Source organism: Taudactylus pleione, unplaced genomic scaffold, assembly GCF_031769625.1.
Source record: "Taudactylus pleione unplaced genomic scaffold, aTauple2 ptg001431l, whole genome shotgun sequence".
In the NCBI taxonomy this organism is placed as follows: domain Eukaryota; kingdom Metazoa; phylum Chordata; class Amphibia; order Anura; family Myobatrachidae; genus Taudactylus; species Taudactylus pleione.
In genome coordinates this window covers 1,816,259-1,840,170 of record NW_028285830.1, presented here as the reverse complement: position 1 = coordinate 1,840,170, position 23,912 = coordinate 1,816,259, and the positions used below count along the sequence as shown (strand labels likewise).

Sequence of the window (23,912 nt, the reverse complement as noted above, 5' to 3'; positions counted from 1 at the left end):
GATATATCTGCCAACGGCTGTGCTGCACAGTTGACGCGATATGTCTGTGAACAACGTTGTTCACAGACACATGTGTGTACGGGATATGTTCGGCATCTTAGCGGAGGAGATAGGAAGATATAGATATATATATTTTTATTCAGCCAATGTTTCAACGGCTTTGTCATCAGCGTGTTCTACCTTAGCAACGGGTCCCGGTTGCTAAGGTAAAACTTCTACTCAGATGGGACCCGACTGCGTCCCTAGTTACCGCCCCACAATGCACCTGTCTGCCTCACGCTGCTGTGTGACATCACTGACCTGCAGCACCCAGCGCCCAGAGGAGGAAGAATGGACGCTGAAGTAGAACTGTCACTTGTATTATATAAAAGGTAAGCACTTGCGTCATTTTGCACACCCTGAAGCCGTTTAGGCTTTGGAACGTCCGCTGAATAAAACTACCTTATGAAATAAGTCCGATGGAGGGACGCCTGCTTCTATTATGGAGAACTGCTATGTATATATATATACACACAGTATACCCACACACCCATATATATATATATATATATATATATATATATATATATATATTAGGGGTGAGCGGGTTCGGATTTCTGAAATCCGAACCCCCCCGAGCCCCCCCGATCCGAGGCAGGTCCGAGTCAGGCTCGACTTTTCCCGCCTGACTCGGATCTGAAATCGAGGCAAAACGTCATCATCCCGCCTTCCGAGTCTCGCGGGTTTTGGAACCTATATAAGGTACCCGCGTCGGCGCCATTTTCTCACTCGGCTGTGGACAGTGAAGAGGGAGGGTGGGAGTTAGGGCTGTGTAGTGTAGTGCTGCTGTTGTCCACTACTTCAAAGTCCATAGGGGCTGGCTGTGTTGTGCTGTGCTGCTGTTGTTAATAGGGGCTGTGTCCACTACTTCAAAGTCCATAGGGGCTGGCTGGACTGTGTTGTGCAGTCAGTTCTCCATAGGGGCTGTGTCCACTCCAAAGTCCTGTGCAGTGTCCCAGTCCTAAAGGGGTGCTGTAGTGTTGTCCAGGGGGTGCTCTGTCCATCAGGGGTGCTCCCCCCAAGTGCTAAAAAAATAATATTTTTTGTGTGTTTGTGAATTGTGTGCGCAGTAGCCGCACGTGCATCAACAAAGTAGTGCCAAGCGTGCGCCTGTGTCATAAGTAAAGGGCCGGCTGGCTTGACCGTTAAAGGGTGCTGTAACCCCCAAAGTACACTCCAGTCCAAACCAAAAAAAAAATTATTTTCTGTGTTTGTGAATTGTGTGCGCAGTAGCCGCACGTGCATCAACAAAGTAGTGCCAAGCGTGCGCCTGTGTCATAAGTAAAGGGCCGGCTGGCTTGACCATTAAAGGGTGCTGTATCCCCCAAAGTACACTCCAGTCCAAACCAAAAAAAAAATTATTTTCTGTGTTTGTGAATTGTGTGTGCAGTAGCCGCACGTGCATCAACAAAGTAGTGCCAAGCGTGCGCCTGTGTCATAAGTAAAGGGCCGGCTGGCTTGACCATTAAAGGGTGCTGTAACCCCCAAAGTACACTCCTGTCCAAACCAAAAAAATAATATTTTTTGTGTGTTTGTGAATTGTGTGCGCAGTAGCCGCACGTGCATCAACAAAGTAGTGCCAAGCATGCGCCTGTGTCATAAGTAAAGGGCCGGCTGGCTTGACCGTTAAAGGGTGCTGTAACCCCCAAAGTACACTCCAGTCCAAACCAAAAAAAAAATTATTTTCTGTGTTTGTGAATTGTGTGCGCAGTAGCCGCACGTGCATCAACAAAGGAGCAGCGCCAAGCGTGCGCCTGTGTCCCATAAGTAAAGAGCCGGCTGGCTCATTTCTTAAAGGCTGGTGTAACCCACAAAGTGCACTACTCTCCAGCAAAAATAAAGAAATATTTTCTGTGTTTAGCCACACGTATATATCAAATCGATATAACATAAATGGAGGACCAAACTTTCTCCGATAAAAATAAAATAGAGAAAGATCAAGAACCACTTCCTCCTAGTGCTGAAGCTGCTGCCACTAGTCATGACATAGACGATAACATGCCATCAACGTCGTCTGCCAAGGCCGATGCCCAATGTCATAATAGAGGGCACAAACAATCCCAAATGACAAAGTTCAGGAAAATGACCTTGAAAAAAACATTTAAATCAGCTGAAGAGAAACGTAAACTTGCCAATATGCCATTTACGACACGGAGTGGCAAGGAACGGCTAAGGTCGATCCCTAGTATGTTCATGATTAGTGGTTCAGCTTCACATGACGATGGAAGCCCTCCTCCCACTAAAAAAATCAAAAGAGTTAAGCTGGCAAAAGGACAGCGAAGAACTGTGCTTTCTAAGAAGATATCACAAATCCCCAAGGAGAGTCCAAGTGTGGTGGTGGTTGCGATGCCTGACCTTCCCAGCACTGGACGGGAAGAGGTGGCTCTTTCCACCATTTGCACGCCCACTGCAAGTGCTGAAAGGAGCACCCACAGTCCACTTGCTGATATGCAAATTGAAGATGTCACTGTTGAAGTACAACAGGATGAGGATACTGGTGTAGCTGGCGCTGAGGAGGAAGTTGGCGAGGAGGATTCTGATGGTGATGTGGTTTGTTTAAATCAGGCTCCGGGGGAGACAGTTGTTGCCCGTGGGATGAAAAAGCCCATCACGGTCATGCCTGGGCAGAAGACCAAACATTCCACCTCTTTGGTCTGGCAATATTTCTATCCAAATCCGGACAACAAATGTCTTGCCATATGTACCTTATGTAAAGGTGGAATAAGTAGGGACGTTACCCACCTAGGAACATCCTCCCTTATACGGCACCTGCAGCGCGTTCATAATAAGTTACTGTCAAGTTCAGAAACTTTGGCTAAGACCGTAAGCAGTCCAGGGACACCTAAATCCCGTTGTCCTGTTGTATCCAAGCGCCTGCAAACCACACCGTCAACTCCCTCCTCGTCAATTTCCTCCTTAGTCAGGATCGGAAGTAGTCCTGCAGGCCATGTCACTGGCATGACTGACTCTCCTATCCCGGATTCCTCCGGAGGATCCTGCATTGCTACACCTACTGCTGCCGCTGCTGGGAGTCGTTCATCATCCCAGTGAGGAAGTAGGAACACCACTACTTTTACTAAACAATTGACACTCCAATAGTCCTTAGCGAGGAGGATGAAGTACGACAGCAGTCATCCAAAGCAAAACGTATAACTGAGGCCTTGACTGCTATGTTGGTGTTAGACGTGCGTCCGGTATCCGCCATTAGTGCAGTGGGATTTAGACAATTGCTGGAGGTAGTGTGTCCCCGGTTCCAAATCCCGTCCAGATTCCACTTCACTAGGCAGGCGATACCGAGACTGTTCAGAAACGTCAGAAAAAGTGTCCTCAGTGTCCTGAAAAATGCCGTTGTACCCAATGTCCACTTAACCACGGACATGTGGACAAGTGGAATAGGGCAGACTAAGGACTATATGACTGTGACAGCCCACTGGGTAGATGTATCACCTTACGCAGCAACAGCAGCAGCGTCACCAGTAGCAGCATCTCAGAAACGCCAGCTCGTTCCAAGGCAGGCTACGCTGTGTATCACCGGTTTCAGTAAGAGGCACACCGCCGACAACCTCTTAGAGAAACTGAGGGAAATCATCGCCCAGTGGCTTACCCCACTTAGACTCTCCTGGGGATTTGTGATATCTGACAACGCCACCAATATTGTGCGGGCATTACATCTGGGCAAATTCCAGCACGTCCCATGTTTTGCTCACACAATAAACTTGGTGGTGCAGAATTTTCTGAAAAGCGACAGGGGCGTGCAGGAGACGCTTTGGGTGGCCCGAAAAATTTCAGGCCACTTTCGCCATTCAGCGACTGCGTGCCGAAGACTGGAGCGCCAGCAAACACTCTTGAACCTGCCCCGCCATCACCTGAAGCAAGAGGTTGTGACGCGGTGGAACTCAACCCTCTATATGCTTCAGAGGATGGAGGAGCAGCAAAAGGCCATTCAAGCCTATACATCCACCTATGACATAGGCAAAGGAGGGGGTATGCACCTGACTCAAGCGCAGTGGAGAATGATTTCCGTGTTGTGCAAGGTTCTCCAGCCCTTCGAACTTGCCACACGTGAAGTCAGTTCAGACACAGCCAGCTTGAGTCAGGTCATTCCCCTCATCAGACTTTTGCAGAAGCAGCTGGAGAAAGTGAAGGAGGAGCTAAGACGGAGCGATTCCGCTCGGCATGTGGGACTTGTGGATGAAGCCCTTCATTCGCTTTGCCAGGATTCCAGGGTGGTCAATCTGTTGAAATCAGACCACTACATTTTGGCCACCGTGCTCGATCCTAGGTTTAAAGCCTATGTGGTGTCTCTCTTTCCGGCCGACACAAGCCTGCAGAGATGCAAAGACCTGCTGGTGAACACACTGTCAGCTGAAGCGGAACGTGACACGTCAACAGCTCCTTCTTCATTTTCTCCCGCAACTGGGGCTGCCAGGAAAAAACTTAGGGATCCTTAGCAACCCGCTGGCGGTGATGCAGGGCAGGCAGGACCAAGTTTGGACATCTGGTCCGGACTGAAGTACCTGGCAACAATTTCTGACATGTCTACTGTCACTGCATATGATACTGTCACCATTGACAGAATGGTGGAGGATTACATCGGTGACAGCATCCAAGTAGGCATGTCAGACAGTCCATACCTGTACTGGCAGGAAAAAGAGGCAATTTGGAGGCCCCTGTACAAACTGGCACTATTTTACCTGAGTTGCCCCCCCTCCAGTGTGTACTCCGAAAGAGTGTTTAGTGCAGCCGGGAACCTTGTCAGCGAAAGGCGTAGGAGGTTGCTTCCACAGAATGTGGAGAAGATGATGTTCATCAAAATGAATTATCAGCTCTTCCAGGGAGACCAGCCTCCAGAACGTACAGAGGGACCTGTGGTGGTGGATTCAAGTGGGGACGAGTTAATACTTTGTGAGGATGAGGATGTACACACTGAAGAGGGTGAGGAATCGGTGGATGAGGATGACATCTTGCCTCCTAGAGCCAGTTTGTGCAGGGACACATTAATTGCCAGCTTGTTTTGTGGGGGCCCAAACGAACCAATCATTTCAGCCACAGTTGTGAGACAGACCCTGGCGCTGAAATGATTGGTTTGTTAAAGTGTGCATGTCCTGTTTATACAACATAAGGGTGGGTGGGAGGGCCCAAGGACAATTCCATCTTGCACCTCTTTTTTTTCTTTGCATTATGTACAGTTTGGGGCCTAGTTTTTCAAACTGCCATCCTGTCTGCCACTGCAGTGTCACTCCTAGATGGGCCACGTGTTTGTGCCGCCCACTCGTGTCGCTTAGCATAGTCATCCAGCTACCTCGGTGCAACCTTTTGGACATAAAAACACTATTGTGAGGTGTGAGGTGTTCAGAGTAGACTGGAAATGAGTGGAAATTAAGATTATTGAGGTTAATAATAGCATAGGAGCAGAAAAACCTACAAATTCTGTGATTTTAGCTGTTTTTATGCTTTTTTTCAAAAGAATACAGATCCAAAACACAAAACCCAGAACCCAAAACACGGAAGGGTGGTTTTGGCAAAACCAATCCACATCCAAAACACGAAGAAAGATCCAGATCCAAAACCAAAACACGAAAAGTGGCCGGTGCACACCCCTAATATATATATATATATACACACACACACACATGTATCTGTACACGTACATATATATATATATATATACACACACATATATATGTATATTTACATAGCTATACACGTATATACAAATACACACACACACATATATATAACTAAAAGACGAATAAAAGTCTTAATACTCGAATTATTAGATACTGGTTCAAAGGGTGAACGTCTCTGAATTTTACGTAACTGTGATGGAATGGTGCTACCTTCATTATTAGAAAGATCAAGAGGTTTATTAAAGAATTCCTTTAGTTTCAATTGACGGTTAAGGTGGAATTTTTCGACCTGCCATTGAAAGTCATCAAACGGTACCATGGGAACAAGGGACAGACTATCGATTTTCTCGATGTTAAAATCTCTAGAGAGAATGACACATTTTCTACATCTGTTTTTTATAAGGTAACAGGAATTCTCTTTTGCAGGCACAAAGTTGCCATCCACCATCTTTAAAACATGGGTTACCATTCTCCCAGATGATCAGGATTAAGCGCATCAACAGTAATCGATAATTTGATTGATAAATTTGTCTCTCGTGGATATTCCAGGGAGGGTTTAAAATTAAATAGGACTAAAGATCAGGTCCTACAAATTGATCGGGGTTCATTACTTATTAAAAAGAACAATAGTCCTGCCAGCTTTTTTTTTTACCATGGGTCAATAAATTTAATGTACGATCTTCTCAAATTAATCAGTCAGCCAAACAGCATTGGCCTATTGTTGCATCTGACTCTACTTTAAAACTCTCAGACACTAAGGGCCTGATTCAGACCCACTCGCGAGCGTCTGTCCGCTCGCAAGTGGGTCGATGTTATGGACTGAGCATGCGCACGACGGAGGGAGCTCCGTCGTACGCATGCGCCAGACGCGACGAGCGAAGGAAAGTCCTTCGCTCGTTGTGTCCGATCAAAGGGGCGTGCTGTCAATGTTGATTGACAGCACGCCCCCTTTGGTGGGCGTGCCGGGGGCGTGCCTCCCTGACGGGGGCGTTCCCACGGGAACGCCTCCCGTCAGAAGCCGGCCCACTGACATCACTAGTGATGTCAGTGGGAGTGATTTTGGCTCTGATAGAGCCAAAATCACTCCGGAGCTTGCGGTTGAAAACCTCAACCGCAGGCTCCGGCTCGCAATTTCAATGGTCGCGATGGTCACGACCATCGCGACCATCACAATGCACGCTCGTATAGCCTGTGGGTGGTGACCCACAGCTATACGAGCGTCCAGGAGGACGCTCCATGAAAATGGAGCCCGGCCCTCATTCAGAGCGTGCGCTCTGCTCAGAGCGTACGGCTCTGAATGAGGGCCTAAGTTGATGTCTTGTTACTCTTGTGGCAGGAATTTAAGGGACCTACTGGTGAAATCTGTTATCACTAATAGGAGTGACATAACACCCACACACTTTTTGTCCAAAAAGAAACTTGGTTGTTTCAAATGCAATTCTGTGACTTGCAGGTATTTAATACAGGGTGATTCATTTTTTCACCCACATTCGGGCAAAAAATATCAGATTCTCCACAGACTTACCTGCAATAGCTCCTATGTTATATATCAGATCATCTGCCCATGTGGTCTTTCATACGTGGGCAAGACACAATGTAAGTTCAAGGAGCGTTTAGCTACTCATCGCTCCACCATTAGAGCTGCCCTAGCCAGTGGTTCCAGCGATCAGCCTGTGGCTCGCCACTTTGTGGAGGCGATACACAGTTTAGCACGCTTGAAATATCGCATGATTGATCACGTCCCACCATCATTTAGGGGGGGTGATAGAGCCCGTCAATTACTTCAATGTGAGGCACGGTGGATACACCGTTTAGATGTCATCTCTCCTAGGGGATGAAATGAATCTTTTAGTCTGGCCATGTTCTGATTAACGTTTACATGCAAGTGTTTTTTATATGTATATATTTTGTATACTGTTATTTCTAGGTGCATTAATACGTAATGTTCTTCCATAATGTTTAGCTTTGTTGTTATGGTGATGTTACACGTGGTGTCATCAGCTGATTTGGGCGAGGCGTGATGACGTCATTCAGCTGCGTCCGGTCGGGTGCGTGGTCCCGGTCCTGTCGCGGCGTGTGCACCGGGGTGATGCTATTTAAGGTAAGATGTATGTATGTTTCTTTATCCTGACGATAGTGTATCTAACACTGAAACGTTGACATCTGACTTTTGTGTCTATGCCTGTTTATTGTGCCCAGTGCCGCACCTGCTTTCCGTGTGTATTGCTTCTTGCTGTGAGGGCACCGGCCAGGGCTGCTACATTTTTTGGTGTGCCGGACCTTTGCATATATATATATATATATCCTGAACCGCTCTCTGTCTAGTGAGTGTACAGTAAACTCATTTACCGTGAGAAGCATGGCTGGAGTGGGATTCGCTGACTTCGGGCACGGGCTGTGCTGCACTGTCAGTGACCTGGTCCGATGGATGGGCGCTTGGTGGCGGGCGGCAGATATGGAGGCGGAGCCGTGTCACGGCTCTGCAAAGGACCATGGAAGGAGTGGCAGCGGCTGGGCATGCGCAGTTTGCCCTCCTGCGGCCGCGGCCATCTAACTTGTCCCCTTAAGCCAGAATAAGCTTCTGTTCAGAATGGCAGTGGCTGTCATCTGGCAGTCTGACTAGTGCGCGACCCGATCGGAGCTGAGCTCTGATCGCGGTAGCGGCGGAGGGGGGACTGCAGAGCCGTGGAATGCCCCTAGGCATTCCTGATGCCCTAGGCATATGCTTAGAATGCCTATGCCTAGGGCCGGCTCTGGCCGGAATGAAATGGCGTCCCTCGCGTGGTCCCTTATATACTACATTGATCATAGAGATGAAAGCTCACGAACCACGACATTTCGTCTCTATGGTTTTGCCTCGATTTGAGAGATCCGAGTGCTAAGTGCGTAATATCCCTCATACACACCTGCCCCATGCTAAGTGCGTAATATCCCTCATACACACCTGCCCCATGCTAAGTGCGTAATATCCCTCATACACACCTGCCCCATGCTAAGTAATATCCCTCATACACACATGCCCCATGCTAAGTGCGTAATATCCCTCATACACACCTGCCCCATGCTAAGTGCGTAATATCCCTCATACACACCTGCCCCATGCTAAGTGCGTAATATTCCTCATACACACCTGCCCCATGCTAAGTGCGTAATATCCCTCATACACACCTGCCCCATGCTAAGTGCGTAATATCCCTCATACACACCTGCCCCATGCTAAGTGCGTAATATCCCTCATACACACCTGCCCCATGCTAAGTGCGTAATATCCCTCATACACACCTGCCCCATGCTAAGTAATATCCCTCATACACACATGCCCCATGCTAAGTAATATCCCTCATACACACATGCCCCATGCTAAGTGCGTAATATCCCTCATACACACATGCCCCATGCTAAGTGCGTAATATCCCTCATACACACCTGCCCCATGCTAAGTGCGTAATATCCCTCATACACACCTGCCCCATGCTAAGTGCGTAATATCCCTCATACACACCTGCCCCATGCTAAGTGCGTAATATCCCTCATACACACCTGCCCCATGCTAAGTACGTAATATCCCTCATACACACATGCCCCATGCTACGTGCGTAATATCCCTCATACACACCTGCCCCATGCTAAGTGCGTAATATCCCTCATACACACATGCCCCATGCTACGTGCGTAATATCCCTCATACACACCTGCCCCATGCTAAGTGCGTAATATCCCTCATACACACATGCCCCATGCTAAGTGCGTAATATCCCTCATACACACATGCCCCATGCTAAGTGCGTAATATCCCTCATACACACATGCCCCATGCTAAGTGCGTAATATCCCTCATACACACCTGCCCCATGCTAAGTACGTAATATCCCTCATACACACATGCCCCATGCTACGTGCGTAATATCCCTCATACACACCTGCCCCATGCTAAGTGCGTAATATCCCTCATACACACCTGCCCCATGCTAAGTACGTAATATCCCTCATACACACATGCCCCATGCTAAGTGCGTAATATCCCTCATACACACATGCCCCATGCTACGTGCGTAATATCCCTCATACACACCTGCCCCATGCTAAGTGCGTAATATCCCTCATACACACATGCCCCATGCTAAGTGCGTAATATCCCTCATACACACATGCCCCATGCTAAGTGCGTAATATCCCTCATACACACCTGCCCCATGCTAAGTGCGTAATATCCCTCATACACACATGCCCCATGCTACGTGCGTAATATCCCTCATACACACCTGCCCCATGCTAAGTACGTAATATCCCTCATACACACATGCCCCATGCTACGTGCGTAATATCCCTCATACACACCTGCCCCATGCTAAGTGCGTAATATCCCTCATACACACATGCCCCATGCTAAGTGCGTAATATCCCTCATACACACATGCCCCATGCTAAGTGCGTAATATCCCTCATACACACATGCCCCATGCTAAGTACGTAATATCCCTCATACACACATGCCCCATGCTACGTGCGTAATATCCCTCATACACACCTGCCCCATGCTAAGTGCGTAATATCCCTCATACACACCTGCCCCATGCTAAGTACGTAATATCCCTCATACACACATGCCCCATGCTAAGTGCGTAATATCCCTCATACACACATGCCCCATGCTAAGTAATATCCCTCATACACACATGCCCCATGCTAAGTGCGTAATATCCCTCATACACACCTGCCCCATGCTAAGTGCGTAATATCCCTCATACACACCTGCCCCATGCTAAGTGCGTAATATCCCTCATACACACCTGCCCCATGCTAAGTGCGTAATATCCCTCATACACACCTGCCCCATGCTAAGTAATATCCCTCATACACACATGCCCCATGCTAAGTGCGTAATATCCCTCATACACACATGCCCCATGCTAAGTGCGTAATATCCCTCATACACACCTGCCCCATGCTAAGTGCGTAATATCCCTCATACACACCTGCCCCATGCTAAGTGCGTAATATCCCTCATACACACCTGCCCCATGCTAAGTGCGTAATATCCCTCATACACACCTGCCCCATGCTAAGTACGTAATATCCCTCATACACACATGCCCCATGCTACGTGCGTAATATCCCTCATACACACCTGCCCCATGCTAAGTACGTAATATCCCTCATACACACATGCCCCATGCTACGTGCGTAATATCCCTCATACACACCTGCCCCATGCTAAGTGCGTAATATCCCTCATACACACATGCCCCATGCTAAGTGCGTAATATCCCTCATACACACATGCCCCATGCTAAGTGCGTAATATCCCTCATACACACCTGCCCCATCCTAAGTACGTAATATCCCTCATACACACATGCCCCATGCTACGTGCGTAATATCCCTCATACACACATGCCCCATGCTAAGTGCGTAATATCCCTCATACACACCTGCCCCATGCTAAGTACGTAATATCCCTCATACACACATGCCCCATGCTAAGTGCGTAATATCCCTCATACACACATGCCCCATGCTACGTGCGTAATATCCCTCATACACACCTGCCCCATGCTAAGTGCGTAATATCCCTCATACACACATGCCCCATGCTAAGTGCGTAATATCCCTCATACACACATGCCCCATGCTAAGTGCGTAATATCCCTCATACACACCTGCCCCATGCTAAGTGCGTAATATCCCTCATACACACATGCCCCATGCTACGTGCGTAATATCCCTCATACACACCTGCCCCATGCTAAGTACGTAATATCCCTCATACACACATGCCCCATGCTACGTGCGTAATATCCCTCATACACACCTGCCCCATGCTAAGTGCGTAATATCCCTCATACACACATGCCCCATGCTAAGTGCGTAATATCCCTCATACACACCTGCCCCATGCTAAGTGCGTAATATCCCTCATACACACCTGCCCCATGCTAAGTAATATCCCTCATACACACCTGCCCCATGCTAAGTAATATCCCTCATACACACCTGCCCCTTCGTCATACGTGCAGCGCACACCTCATCAGAGCACGGAAGTCAGGCCAAGCGCCCGCCGCACGGATATTTGTCTGCGCTCAGAAAGCAGCCGCCCAGTGGACAGAGAGATACGCACATTTCACAGACATGGAGCAGCGGGCGCGCACGGAGCCTCCACCAGGGTGGGCATGTATGCGTATGTACGGTGCGGCACATGCGCAGGTAACTGAGAATCACTCACGTGGCCGCGTTTGGACTTGGTCTTGGGTGTGACGCAGAATCGGGCCCTGCGGTTCCTGCGCACACTCCAGGCTTCACGCACGCAGAGAAATGACCTGTACACGGGCGGATAATGATTCTATCCCAGCTATCAGCAGCAGAACGGTCACATCACTAATACTGTATTCTCTATTACCAGATTATTACTCTGTAACCAATCACTGTAATATTAGCATTTCCATTATCTCCTAATGTAACATCCCAACTATAAACATGACAATGAGCCTCTAATATAGATCCTCATCATGTAATACAGACAATCATTCCTCAGCTCCCAGCATTCACTCGTGCCAACCGCCTGACAGCCACAACATGGCGGCTATCCGACACCCACAACATGGCGGCTATCTGACATCCACAACATGGCGCCTTTCCGACATCCACAACATGGCGACTACCCGACGTCCACGACATGCTGTATTCACGCATTACATCAGAGGATGATATCCGCCATCCACAATATGGCCGCCTCCTCTCACGCCATGCGGCCAGTATGGATTGCCACGGCTCGCCAGCCACAACATGGCCGCATCGGAAGAGTATAAATCCCCTTCACTAGCCGTACCTGATCCCGCTGCGGCCTCGTAATAACCTGAACACCGGAGCCGGGTATCTGTCTGTCACACGTGTCTGTGCCGCAGGGAACTGCCATGGAGGCCATGCTGGGCGCTGCCGGCCCGGGGGAGTCTACGCTCACTGTGCAGCCCAGGAGGAAGATGTCTCTATATAGGTGAGTGCGGCCCAGGGGGCAGATGTCTCTATATAGGTGAGGGCGGCCCAGGGGGCAGATGTCACTATATAGGTGAGGGCGGCCCAGGGGGCAGATGTCACTATATAGGTGAGGGCGGCCCAGGGGGCAGATGTCTCTATATAGGTGAGGGCGGCCCAGGGGGCAGATGTCACTATATAGGTGAGGGCGGCCCAGGGGGCAGATGTCTCTATATAGGTGAGGGCGGCCCAGGAGGAAGATGTCACTATATAGGTGAGGGCGGCCCAGGGGGAAGATGTCGCTATATAGGTGAGGGCGGCCCAGGGGGAAGATGTCGCTATATAGGTGAGGGCGGCCCAGGGGGAAGATGTCACTATATAGGTGAGGGCGGCCCAGGGGGCAGATGTCTCTATATAGGTGAGGGCGGCCCAGGAGGAAGATGTCACTATATAGGTGAGGGCGGCCCAGGGGGCAGATGTCACTATATAGGTGAGGGCGGCCCAGGGGGCAGATGTCACTATATAGGTGAGGGCGGCCCAGGGGGCAGATGTCACTATATAGGTGAGGGCGGCCCAGGGGGCAGATGTCACTATATAGGTGAGGGCGGCCCAGGGGGCAGATGTCACTATATAGGTGAGGGCGGCCCAGGGGGCAGATGTCACTATATAGGTGAGGGCGGCCCAGGGGGCAGATGTCACTATATAGGTGAGGGCGGCCCAGGGGGCAGATGTCACTATATAGGTGAGGGCGGCCCAGGGGGCAGATGTCTCTATATAGGTGAGGGCGGCCCAGGGGGCAGATGTCACTATATAGGTGAGGGCGGCCCAGGGGGCAGATGTCACTATATAGGTGAGGGCGGCCCAGGGGGCAGATGTCTCTATATAGGTGAGGGCGGCCCAGGAGGAAGATGTCACTATATAGGTGAGGGCGGCCCAGGGGGCAGATGTCACTATATAGGTGAGGGCGGCCCAGGGGGCAGATGTCTCTATATAGGTGAGGGCGGCCCAGGAGGAAGATGTCACTATATAGGTGAGGGCGGCCCAGGGGGCAGATGTCACTATATAGGTGAGGGCGGCCCAGGGGGCAGATGTCTCTATATAGGTGAGGGCGGCCCAGGGGGCAGATGTCACTATATAGGTGAGGGCGGCCCAGGGGGCAGATGTCACTATATAGGTGAGGGCGGCCCAGGGGGCAGATGTCACTATATAGGTGAGGGCGGTCCAGGGGGCAGATGTCACTATATAGGTGAGGGCGGTCCAGGGGGCAGATGTCACTATATAGGTGAGGGCGGTCCAGGGGGCAGATGTCACTATATAGGTGAGGGCGGCCCAGGGGGCAGATGTCGCTATATAGGTGAGGGCGGCCCAGGGGGCAGATGTCTCTATATAGGTGAGGGCGGCCCAGGAGGAAGATGTCACTATATAGGTGAGGGCGGCCCAGGGGGAAGATGTCACTATATAGGTGAGGGCGGCCCAGGGGGCAGATGTCTCTATATAGGTGAGGGCGGCCCAGGGGGCAGATGTCACTATATAGGTGAGTGTGGCCCAGGGGGCAGATGTCCCTATATAGGTGAGGGCGGCCCAGGGGGAAGATGTCTCTATATAGGTGAGGGCGGCCCAGGGGGCAGATGTCACTATATAGGTGAGGGCGGCCCACGGGGAAGATGTCGCTATATAGGTGAGGGCGGTCCAGGGGGCAGATGTCGCTATATAGGTGAGGGCGGCCCAGGGGGCAGATGTCGCTATATAGGTGAGGGCGGCCCAGGGGGCAGATGTCGCTATATAGGTGAGGGCGGCCCAGGGGGCAGATGTCGCTATATGGGTGAGTGCGGCCCAGGGGGCATATGTCGCTATATGGGTGAGTGCGGCCCAGGGGGCATATGTCGCTATATGGGTGAGTGCGGCCCAGGGGGCATATGTCGCTATATGGGTGAGTGCGGCCCAGGGGGCATATGTCGCTATATGGGTGAGTGCGGCCCAGGGGGCATATGTCGCTATATGGGTGAGTGCGGCCCAGGGGGCATATGTCGCTATATGGGTGAGTGCGGCCCAGGGGGCATATGTCGCTATATGGGTGAGTGCGGCCCAGGGGGCATATGTCGCTATATGGGTGAGTGCGGCCCAGGGGGCATATGTCGCTATATGGGTGAGTGCGGCCCAGGGGGCATATGTCGCTATATGGGTGAGTGCGGCCCAGGGGGCATATGTCGCTATATGGGTGAGTGCGGCCCAGGGGGCATATGTCGCTATATGGGTGAGTGCGGCCCAGGGGGCATATGTCGCTATATGGGTGAGTGCGGCCCAGGGGGCATATGTCGCTATATGGGTGAGTGCGGCCCAGGGGGCATATGTCGCTATATGGGTGAGTGCGGCCCAGGGGGCATATGTCGCTATATGGGTGAGTGCGGCCCAGGGGGCATATGTCGCTATATGGGTGAGTGCGGCCCAGGGGGCATATGTCGCTATATGGGTGAGTGCGGCCCAGGGGGCATATGTCGCTATATGGGTGAGTGCGGCCCAGGGGGCATATGTCGCTATATGGGTGAGTGCGGCCCAGGGGGCATATGTCGCTATATGGGTGAGTGCGGCCCAGGGGGCATATGTCGCTATATGGGTGAGTGCGGCCCAGGGGGCATATGTCGCTATATGGGTGAGTGCGGCCCAGGGGGCATATGTCGCTATATGGGTGAGTGCGGCCCAGGGGGCATATGTCGCTATATGGGTGAGTGCGGCCCAGGGGGCATATGTCGCTATATGGGTGAGTGCGGCCCAGGGGGCAGATGTCGCTATATGGGTGAGTGCGGCCCAGGGGGCAGATGTCGCTATATGGGTGAGTGCGGCCCAGGGGGCAGATGTCGTTACATTGGTGAGGTTGGCCCAGGGGGCAGATGTCTCTATATAGGTGAGTGCGGCCCAGGGGGCAGATGTCTCTATATAGGTGAGTGCGGCCCAGGGGGAAGATGTCGCTATATAGGTGAGGGCGGCCCAGGGGGAAGATGTCGCTATATAGGTGAGGGCGGCCCAGGGGGAAGATGTCGCTATATAGGTGAGGGCGGCCCAGGGGGAAGATGTAGCTATATAGGTGAGGGCAGCCCAGGGGGAAGAAACAAACGTCCTCTTCAGATGGCGCTTGTTCTCATAGCCCTGTTATGCGAAGAGTGATCTGAGGGTATCCCTCCCCGTCTCACTGACTCCCCGTTGGCTTTGCGCATGAGTAGAAGTGGGGATAGGGGACATGTAAGTACTGTCCCCAGGTAAGCTACTAATTGCTGGGACAGCTGCTTTTCGGAGATGAATTGCTCCGATGAGAAGTATCCCCCGTTAATGTACGTCTAGTTGTGATGTCAGGCCAGACTTATCAATCCGCCGACTGGTAACTATACACAATCACCAATCTGGATCGGTCTGCTGATTGATCTGTCTTGTAAGTAGTGAGCGTTCCAGCACTTGTCTCACCCCGTGCAGTTCCTCTCCTACCTGGGGTGTCGCTCTGGTGCTTCTAGCACACTGCTCTGTTTCTCAGCAGTTTGTTGCATTCGCTGTTTGCTAGAAGCACCAGAGCAGAGAGCGACACCTGAGGCAGGAAAGAGGAACTGCACGGGTTGTAAAGCATGCAGGATCCCAGTTCACTCTCCCAACTGTTCACCCCTAAGCTGTCACAGGCAGGGCCCTCCTTCCTCACGTTCTTCCGCAGCAGTGCAGAGCTGCCCTTCCCTCCCCCCGCCTGCCAGGCACGGAGTGCAGAGCTGCCCTTCCCTCCCCCCGCCTGCCAGGCACGGAGTGCAGAGCTGCCCTTCCCTCCCCCCGCCTGCCAGGCACGGAGTGCAGAGCTGCCCTTCCCTCCCCCCGCCTGCCAGGCACGGAGTGCAGAGCTGCCCTTCCCTCCCCCCGCCTGCCAGGCACGGAGTGCAGAGCTGCCCTTCCCTCCCCCCGCCTGCCAGGCACGGAGTGCAGAGCTGCCTGCCAGATACAGTGAGTGCCCTGCCCTCGCCCCCTGTCCTACCTTTTATTTAGTTTATTCCTCTGTGATGTTAATTTACTGTACATACCATATGGTAAGTATTCTGGTTAGCTGTATATAGCCGCTATGGTGCTGCCTCATATATAAAATGATAATGCACAAAGCCAGATTCACTTAAACCGTCCTCATATTGCTCTGCTCACTTATAATGCATAGCCCTCTCCTGTAACACCTTCCTGTGGCTCTGCTGTTCTGCTCTGCGTCCATCTATGGTGCTCTGTGCCTTGTCTCCTCCTCCCCCCGTTACTGGGAAATGTTTCCGCGCTGCGGACACTTTGTGGCTCAGTGTTCTCCCCATGCTTTATTTGTCAGGTGGTCTGCCCGGTAAAAATCCCTCACCACCCATCACTGTAACACGCCGAGCGCTGCCGCCTGTCGCTGTAACACGCCGAGCGCTGCCGCCTGTCGCTGTAACACGCCGAGCGCTGCCGCCTGTCGCTGTAACGCGCCGAGCGCTGCCGCCTGTCGCTGTAACACGCCGAGCGCTGCCGCCTGTCGCTGTAACACGCCGAGCGCTGCCGCCTGTCGCTGTAACGCGCCGAGCGCTGCCGCCTGTCGCTGTAACGCGCCGAGCGCTGCCGCCTGTCGCTGTAACGCGCCGAGCGCTGCCGCCTGTCGCTGTAACGCGCCGAGCGCTGCCGCCTGTCGCTGTAACGCGCCGAGCGCTGCCGCCTGTCGCTGTAACGCGCCGAGCGCTGCCGCCTGTCGCTGTAACGCGCCGAGCGCTGCCGCCTGTCGCTGTAACGCGCCGAGCACTGCCGCCTGTCGCTGTAACGTGCCGAGCACTGCCGCCTGTCACTGTGATGCGGTGTCAGACAGGAGGGCAGAGAGGATCTCTCCCCTGTATAAGAGGAGGACTGGGAGTAACACAGGACAGAGTATGAGCCGCCGGATGCCATGTGACAGAGCCGGGTCACGCAGGCAGCAGCACAGTACCACTAGGAAACGGTCCTCACCAAGTCGGCGCTGAGCCTTGCCACCATCTTTGTGTTATGCAATGTGATCTTTACCAGAGAGTGGCCAGCCTGCCGCCATCCTTTAAGATGAGCTCCATGTGAGGCATCACCATGCCAACTGTCCCAGCGACCAGCTGACTAACCACAACATGGCCGACAGCCGACAGCATCACGATAACCTCCTACAGCTAGCCAGTATCTTCACCCTTCCCCTTACTGACACTCACTGACTAATATTCCCTATTACTGACACTCACTGACTAATATTCCCTATTACTGACACTGACCAATATATTGCCCTTCCCCCTTACTGACACTGGCCATTATCTCCCACTGCTCTTACTGACACTGGCCATTATCTCCCACTGCTCTTACTGACACTGGCCATCATCTCCCCCTGCTATTACTGACACTGGCCATTATCTCCCACTGCTCTTACTGACACTGGCCATTATCTCCCCCTGCTCCTACTGACACTGGCCATTATCTCCCCCTGCTCCTACTGACACTGGCCATTATCTCCCCCTGCTCCTACTGACACTGGCCATTATCTCCCCCTGCTCCTACTGACACTGGCCATTATCTCCCCCTGCTCCTACTGACACTGGCCATTATCTCCCCCTGCTCCTACTGACACTGGCCATTATCTCCCCCTGCTCTTACTGACACTGGCCATTATCTCCCCCTGCTCTTACTATCACTGAATATCTCCCCCTGCTCTTACTATCACTGAATATCTCCCCCTGCTCTTACTGACACTGACCAATATCTCCCCCTGCTCTTACTGACACTGACCATCATCTCCCCCTGCTCTTACTGACACTGACCATTATCTCCCCCTGCTCTTAGTGACACTGACCATTATCTCCCCCTGCTCTTAGTGACACTGACCATCATCTCCCCCTGCTCTTACTGACACTGACCATTATCTCCCCCTGCTCTTACTGACACTGACCATTATCTCACCCTGCTCTTCTTACTGACACTGACCATCATCTCCCCCTGCTCTTAGTGACACTGACCATCATCTCCCCCTGCTCTTACTGACACTGACCATTATCTCACCCTGCTCTTCTTACTGACACTGACCATCATCTCCCCCTGCTCTTAGTGACACTGACCATCATCTCCCCCTGCTCTTACTGACACTGACCATTATCTCCCCCTGCTCTTACTGACACTGACCATTATCTCACCCTGCTCTTCTTACTGACACTGACCATCATCTCCCCCTGCTCTTAGTGACACTGACCATCATCTCCCCCTGCTCTTACTGACACTGACTAATATCTCCCCCTGCTCTTACTGACACTGACCATCATCTCCCCCTGCTCTTACTGACACTGACCATCATCTCCCCCTGCTCTTACTGACACTGACCATCATCTCCCCCTGCTCTTACTTACACTGACCATTATCTCCCCCTGCTCTTACTTACACTGGCCATCATCTCCCCCTGCTGTTACTGACACTGACCATTATCTCCCCCTGCTCTTACTGACACTGACCATTATCTCCCCCTGCTCTTACTGACACTGACTAATATCTCCCCCTGCTCTTACTGACACTGACCATTATCTCACCCTGCTCTTCTTACTGACACTGACCATCATCTCCCCCTGCTCTTAGTGACACAGGCCAATAGGGTGCTGCAGTGAAGAGAGTGGTCCTCCTGCATCTGCTCTGTGTCTGTGGCCGCCTGTGACTGAGCTCCCTCCTGTGTCTGTGGCCGCCTGTGACTGAGCCCTCTCCTGTGTCTGTGGCCGCCTGTGACTGAGCCCTCTCCTGTGTGTGTGGCCGCCTGTGACTGAGCGCCCTCCTGTGTCTGTGGCCGCCTGTGACTGAGCCCTCTCCTGTGTCTGTGGCCGCCTGTGACTGAGCTCCCTCCTGTGTCTGTGGCCGCCTGTGACTGAGCCCTCTCCTGTGTCTGTGGCCGCCTGTGACTGAGCCCTCTCCTGTGTGTGTGGCCGCCTGTGACTGAGCGCCCTCCTGTGTCTGTGGCCGCCTGTGACTGAGCGCCCTCTTGTGTCTGTGGCCGCCTGTGACTGAGCCCTCTCCTGTGTGTGTGGCCGCCTGTGACTGAGCGCCCTCCTGTGTCTGTGGCCGCCTGTGACTGAGCGCCCTCCTGTGTCTGTGGCCGCCTGTGACTGAGCGCCCTCCTGTGTCTGTGGCCGCCTGTGACTGAGCGCCCTCCTGTGTCTGTGGCCGCCTGTGACTGAGCGCCCTCCTGTGTCTGTGGCCGCCTGTGACTGAGCGCCCTCCTGTGTCTGTGGCCGCCTGTGACTGAGCGCCCTCCTGTGTCTGTGGCCGCCTGTGACTGAGCGCCCTCCTGTGTCTGTGGCCGCCTGTGACTGAGCGCCCTCCTGTGCAGCCGGCATCTAAGTACTGTTACTGTCCCTCCAAAAATCGGGCCGTAGCTGGCACTGTATATTTTGAAGGCCCCACCCGGCTACCTATTCATCCCATCTGGCTGGCAAAATTTTCTGGGGAGAACACTGTGGCTCCTTATAATATAAACCATGATGGCGGTTCTGTAGTGCGCTGATCTCCATATAAGGCGGAAGAGCCGATCTCTGCAGAACTGTCCCTTTGCGCTGTTTTCCTGGCATCGCCGCGCTGACTTAATTCTCCGTCCATGTTTTGTTTATTCTCCGTTCATGTTTTGTTTGCTGCAGATGTGAGACGTGTGGAGGTGAAGAAGCGAAATACAAGTGTCCTGGGTGTATGAAGTATTCCTGCAGGTACCCGGAGGGCGCTGTGTGTTATTACGTGTTCTGCTCGCTGGCTTTCCACGTTTACTAACGTCCCTTTCCTTCCCTAAGCTTACCGTGCGTACAGAAGCACAAAGCGGACGTCGCCTGCAGCGGGCTCAGAGACAAGACGGCTTTTGTCCCTTTGAGCAAATTCAGTGACATAAACCTGCTGTGTGGTAAGTAAATTATCTGTAATACATACTTACAAGGCCTGGCCAACCTGTCGCTCTCCAGCTGTTGGGAAACTACAAGTCCCAGCATACCCTCCCATCAATCAGCTGGTAAAGAATGCTGGGACATGTAGTTCCACAACAGCTGGCGATCCTCAGGTTGGCCAGGCTTGCATAAGAGCTCGGGATCACAGCCCTTACTGATCCTGACATTACTCTCTAACCCGCCATCTTGCATTGTGGAACTACAATTCTCAGCATGCTTTCCAGACCATGGATAGTAATAGTGGAACCTACATGTGTAGGGATGTACGGAAGCTCAGTACTGTAGCCTGCGGGACGTATCGGGTGACGGAGGCACCTGATTGGCTGCTGCTGCCAGTAACCTCTTGCTCTCCGGCAGGTGAATATCTCAGGTACAGTGTAACGGGTGTAAAAAGCCGCAGTTCCCATTGGTCAGTGAGGAGGCGTGACTGTCTTACTTTATTACTTACAGGTTTTTTATTTTAACCTTTTAGATTATCGGTTTTTGGAAGACGCGGGAAGATTGGTGGATCGTACATCAAGGGACAGTATGTTCCCCCGGCAAACGCGTCAAAAGTTTGTACGTTGTCATTTTGTAACTACAGTTCTGTGCACAAACCTCACTGGGGATATTCTGTACATAATGAGGAATTAGCCAACAATAACATCGGTGAAATGATTATACAACGTTACGCCATTCTATATTTTTTATTTTATTTTTTTATTCACGTTTTATAAATGTACAAAATATTTGTTATAAAAAGCAGTTTTTGTGCAGAGCTTCAACTGTAACAATTATTCATCGCTCACAAAATGCTTTTATTTTATTTACATTTTTAATGATTCATCTAATATGAATAATAATAAAAGGAATAATAACCGCGCAATTCCAGTCGCAGCTTAATAAGAGTATCTCCCAGACAGCGAGTGGGTTCTGTGTACGCAGCGGTTATGTGCCTACTGGTTAGGGCAAACGTTCACCATTACTCATTACACGCTTTGCGCAAACCCGATTATTTGCTAACCAGTCCAGTTGTTAGAGATCTGTACGTGTGATCTGCGGGTACGCTCACAGTGCTCCTAGATCGCAGAATGATTGACGCGCTGCGGCCGGGCCGGGGGTCCATCGCCCCCATTTCCTGGCCGTGCAGAGGACAGAGTCTGCGTCTTCCTTGTCCCCAGCTGAGCAGTTCCGTTGCCCATTTGGAGCAAGTTTAAGCCGACTGCGGCCATTAGAACCTGATCTGCGTTACTGTCGGGGGGAGGAGGGGGGCGGCTTTTGTCGTCCTGCCACAGTACAATATTTTCTTATTGTTCCTGCGTCCAAAGACGCCTCAACGACGAGAATAGCGCACAACTGTAAATCAGCCCCAATTCACTGTACACTCCTTGCACGTTATACTCTCTCTGGAGTTCGCCTTTAATTACCCAAATAAAGCAAATCTCTGTACTGTACCAAGTGAAGTCTTCTGGGCCAGTCCAAGCCTATAGTCCCTGTATATAGTGTACATTATATACAGTTACCAGGTCACGTGTGATGCAGCACAAGACTACAAGTGCCGCTGTATCGCCACAAAGCCGTGCGCAGGGTGTTTGCCTGTTTCTGGGGGTCCGAACATAGTATTGCACAGAAGCATGGCGCCCGTTGCAGTGAGAGGACTGTACACATGATCCGGAGCAGAGATTGGTGTATGGGACAGGATTCCTAAAGTATCAGGACAGGGAGGCAGATGCACACCTGAAGTTGCGTGATCCTTTAGCTGAGAGCAGTTGCACTTTGTAAACCCCCCTTCCACCCACAGGGGGCAAAATCTGTTTTACCTGCCCCCTAAACTACACAACCCCTCCATGCAGCAAGTAGGGGGGGTCTCTTCCTCCCTTGTCACGTGAAGTGAGGGCACCGGATCTCACTGCGTCACAGAGCCTATGAGCGAATTCTGTCACCTTATCAGTAGTTTTCATGCAGAAGCGGAAAGTGTCCGATGAGCAGAAATCGGGACAGTCTGAGCGTGGGCGAATGGCGGTAGCCGGGCGTGCTTTGTGGTGCCACTTACACAAGGCATGAACAGCACAACATGCGGCCTTGGCACTGATTTTTTTTTTAATTGTGCCTTTTATTACCTTTAATTGGATGCTAAGAACTATCCCAGGTACACCGCCACTTTCTGGTCATTAAAACACTGCGCCATTATATTTACGGGTTACCGGAACATGAAGATGCGATTCTGGTGACAATTGCATTCTCCGGCCCGCCCATTTTATTAAAGAGTGGGCAGGATGTGGAAGGGTGGTCTGCTCTGTGGGGCCCCATGTCATGTTCAGGGAGAGTAGGCAGGTAGGGTACCGGTGTCCTGGATACTCTATAAATATACATGGAGGGGCTTAGCACAATGTAACCTTCCTATACAAGATCTATTTGGGGTAGGGTACCGGTGTCCTGGATACTCTATAAATATACATGGAGGGGCTTAGCACAATGTAACCTTCCTATACAAGATCTATTTGGGGTAGGGTACCGGTGTTCTGGATACTCCTATAAATATACATGGAGGGGCTTAGCACAATGTAACCTTCCTATACAAGATCTATTTGGGGTACGGTACCGGTGTTCTGGATACTCCTATAAATATACATGGAGGGGCTTAGCACAACGTAACCTTCCTATACAAGATCTATTTCGGGTACGGTACCGGTGTTCTGGATACTCCTATAAATATACATGGAGGGGCTTAGCACAACGTAACCTTCCTATACAAGACCTATTTGGGGTACGGTACCGGTGTTCTGGATACTCTATAAATATACATGGAGGGGCTTAGCACAACGTAACCTTCCTAGGATGTCTTCCTATACAAGGTCTATTTGGGGTAGGGTACCTTATAGAGAAGATGCTTCTGTAACTGGTCACAGCGTCATCTCGTACCCTGATTGTGAGCGATTCCTGCAACGTGTACGCAGATACTTGCGCATTGTTATATTAGTGTTATGATGAATAGCTGAGTGTTGAATTTACTGGTCTCATCACATTTTTCTGTACAAAGTGCGCGGTTTAATGTCACTTACATATAAATGGACAGAAATGTCGCTAATTCTTCTTTCCAATAATTATAAACTCTTCTTTCTCCAGCTGAATTACATGAGGAACAGAGCCAGGAAACACGACATAGATCTGAAATTACTGCCGTTCGGCTTCTCAAAGAAGAGAGAGAATTCCACGTTTTTTCACAAGAAGTAAGTGTTATGTCCGCGGCTTATATACTCCGTGATGGAGGCAGAGCCGTGCGTGGCATGTAGCTTATTGGTGTCTATATAGAGGTCATACACACAACAGTATAGGGCTTAATAGCGCG

At 51.3% G+C, this 23,912-nt stretch overlaps 1 protein-coding gene across 1 annotated transcript in view; it reads left to right on the top strand.

Annotated features, from left to right (window-relative positions):
• The first annotated feature begins 12,383 nt into the window (after positions 1-12,383).
• ZNHIT6 (zinc finger HIT-type containing 6) overlaps positions 12,384-23,912 on the top strand; it is a 61,125-nt gene continuing 49,596 nt past the window's right edge. Inside the window, exons 1-5 of the mRNA XM_088463701.1 lie at positions 12,384-12,660; positions 20,291-20,356; positions 20,438-20,544; positions 21,057-21,142; positions 23,690-23,793. Of these exons, the coding sequence (XP_088319827.1) occupies positions 12,581-12,660; positions 20,291-20,356; positions 20,438-20,544; positions 21,057-21,142; positions 23,690-23,793 (443 nt within the window). The 5' untranslated portion in view covers positions 12,384-12,580. The remainder of the gene's footprint in view (positions 12,661-20,290; positions 20,357-20,437; positions 20,545-21,056; positions 21,143-23,689; positions 23,794-23,912) is intronic.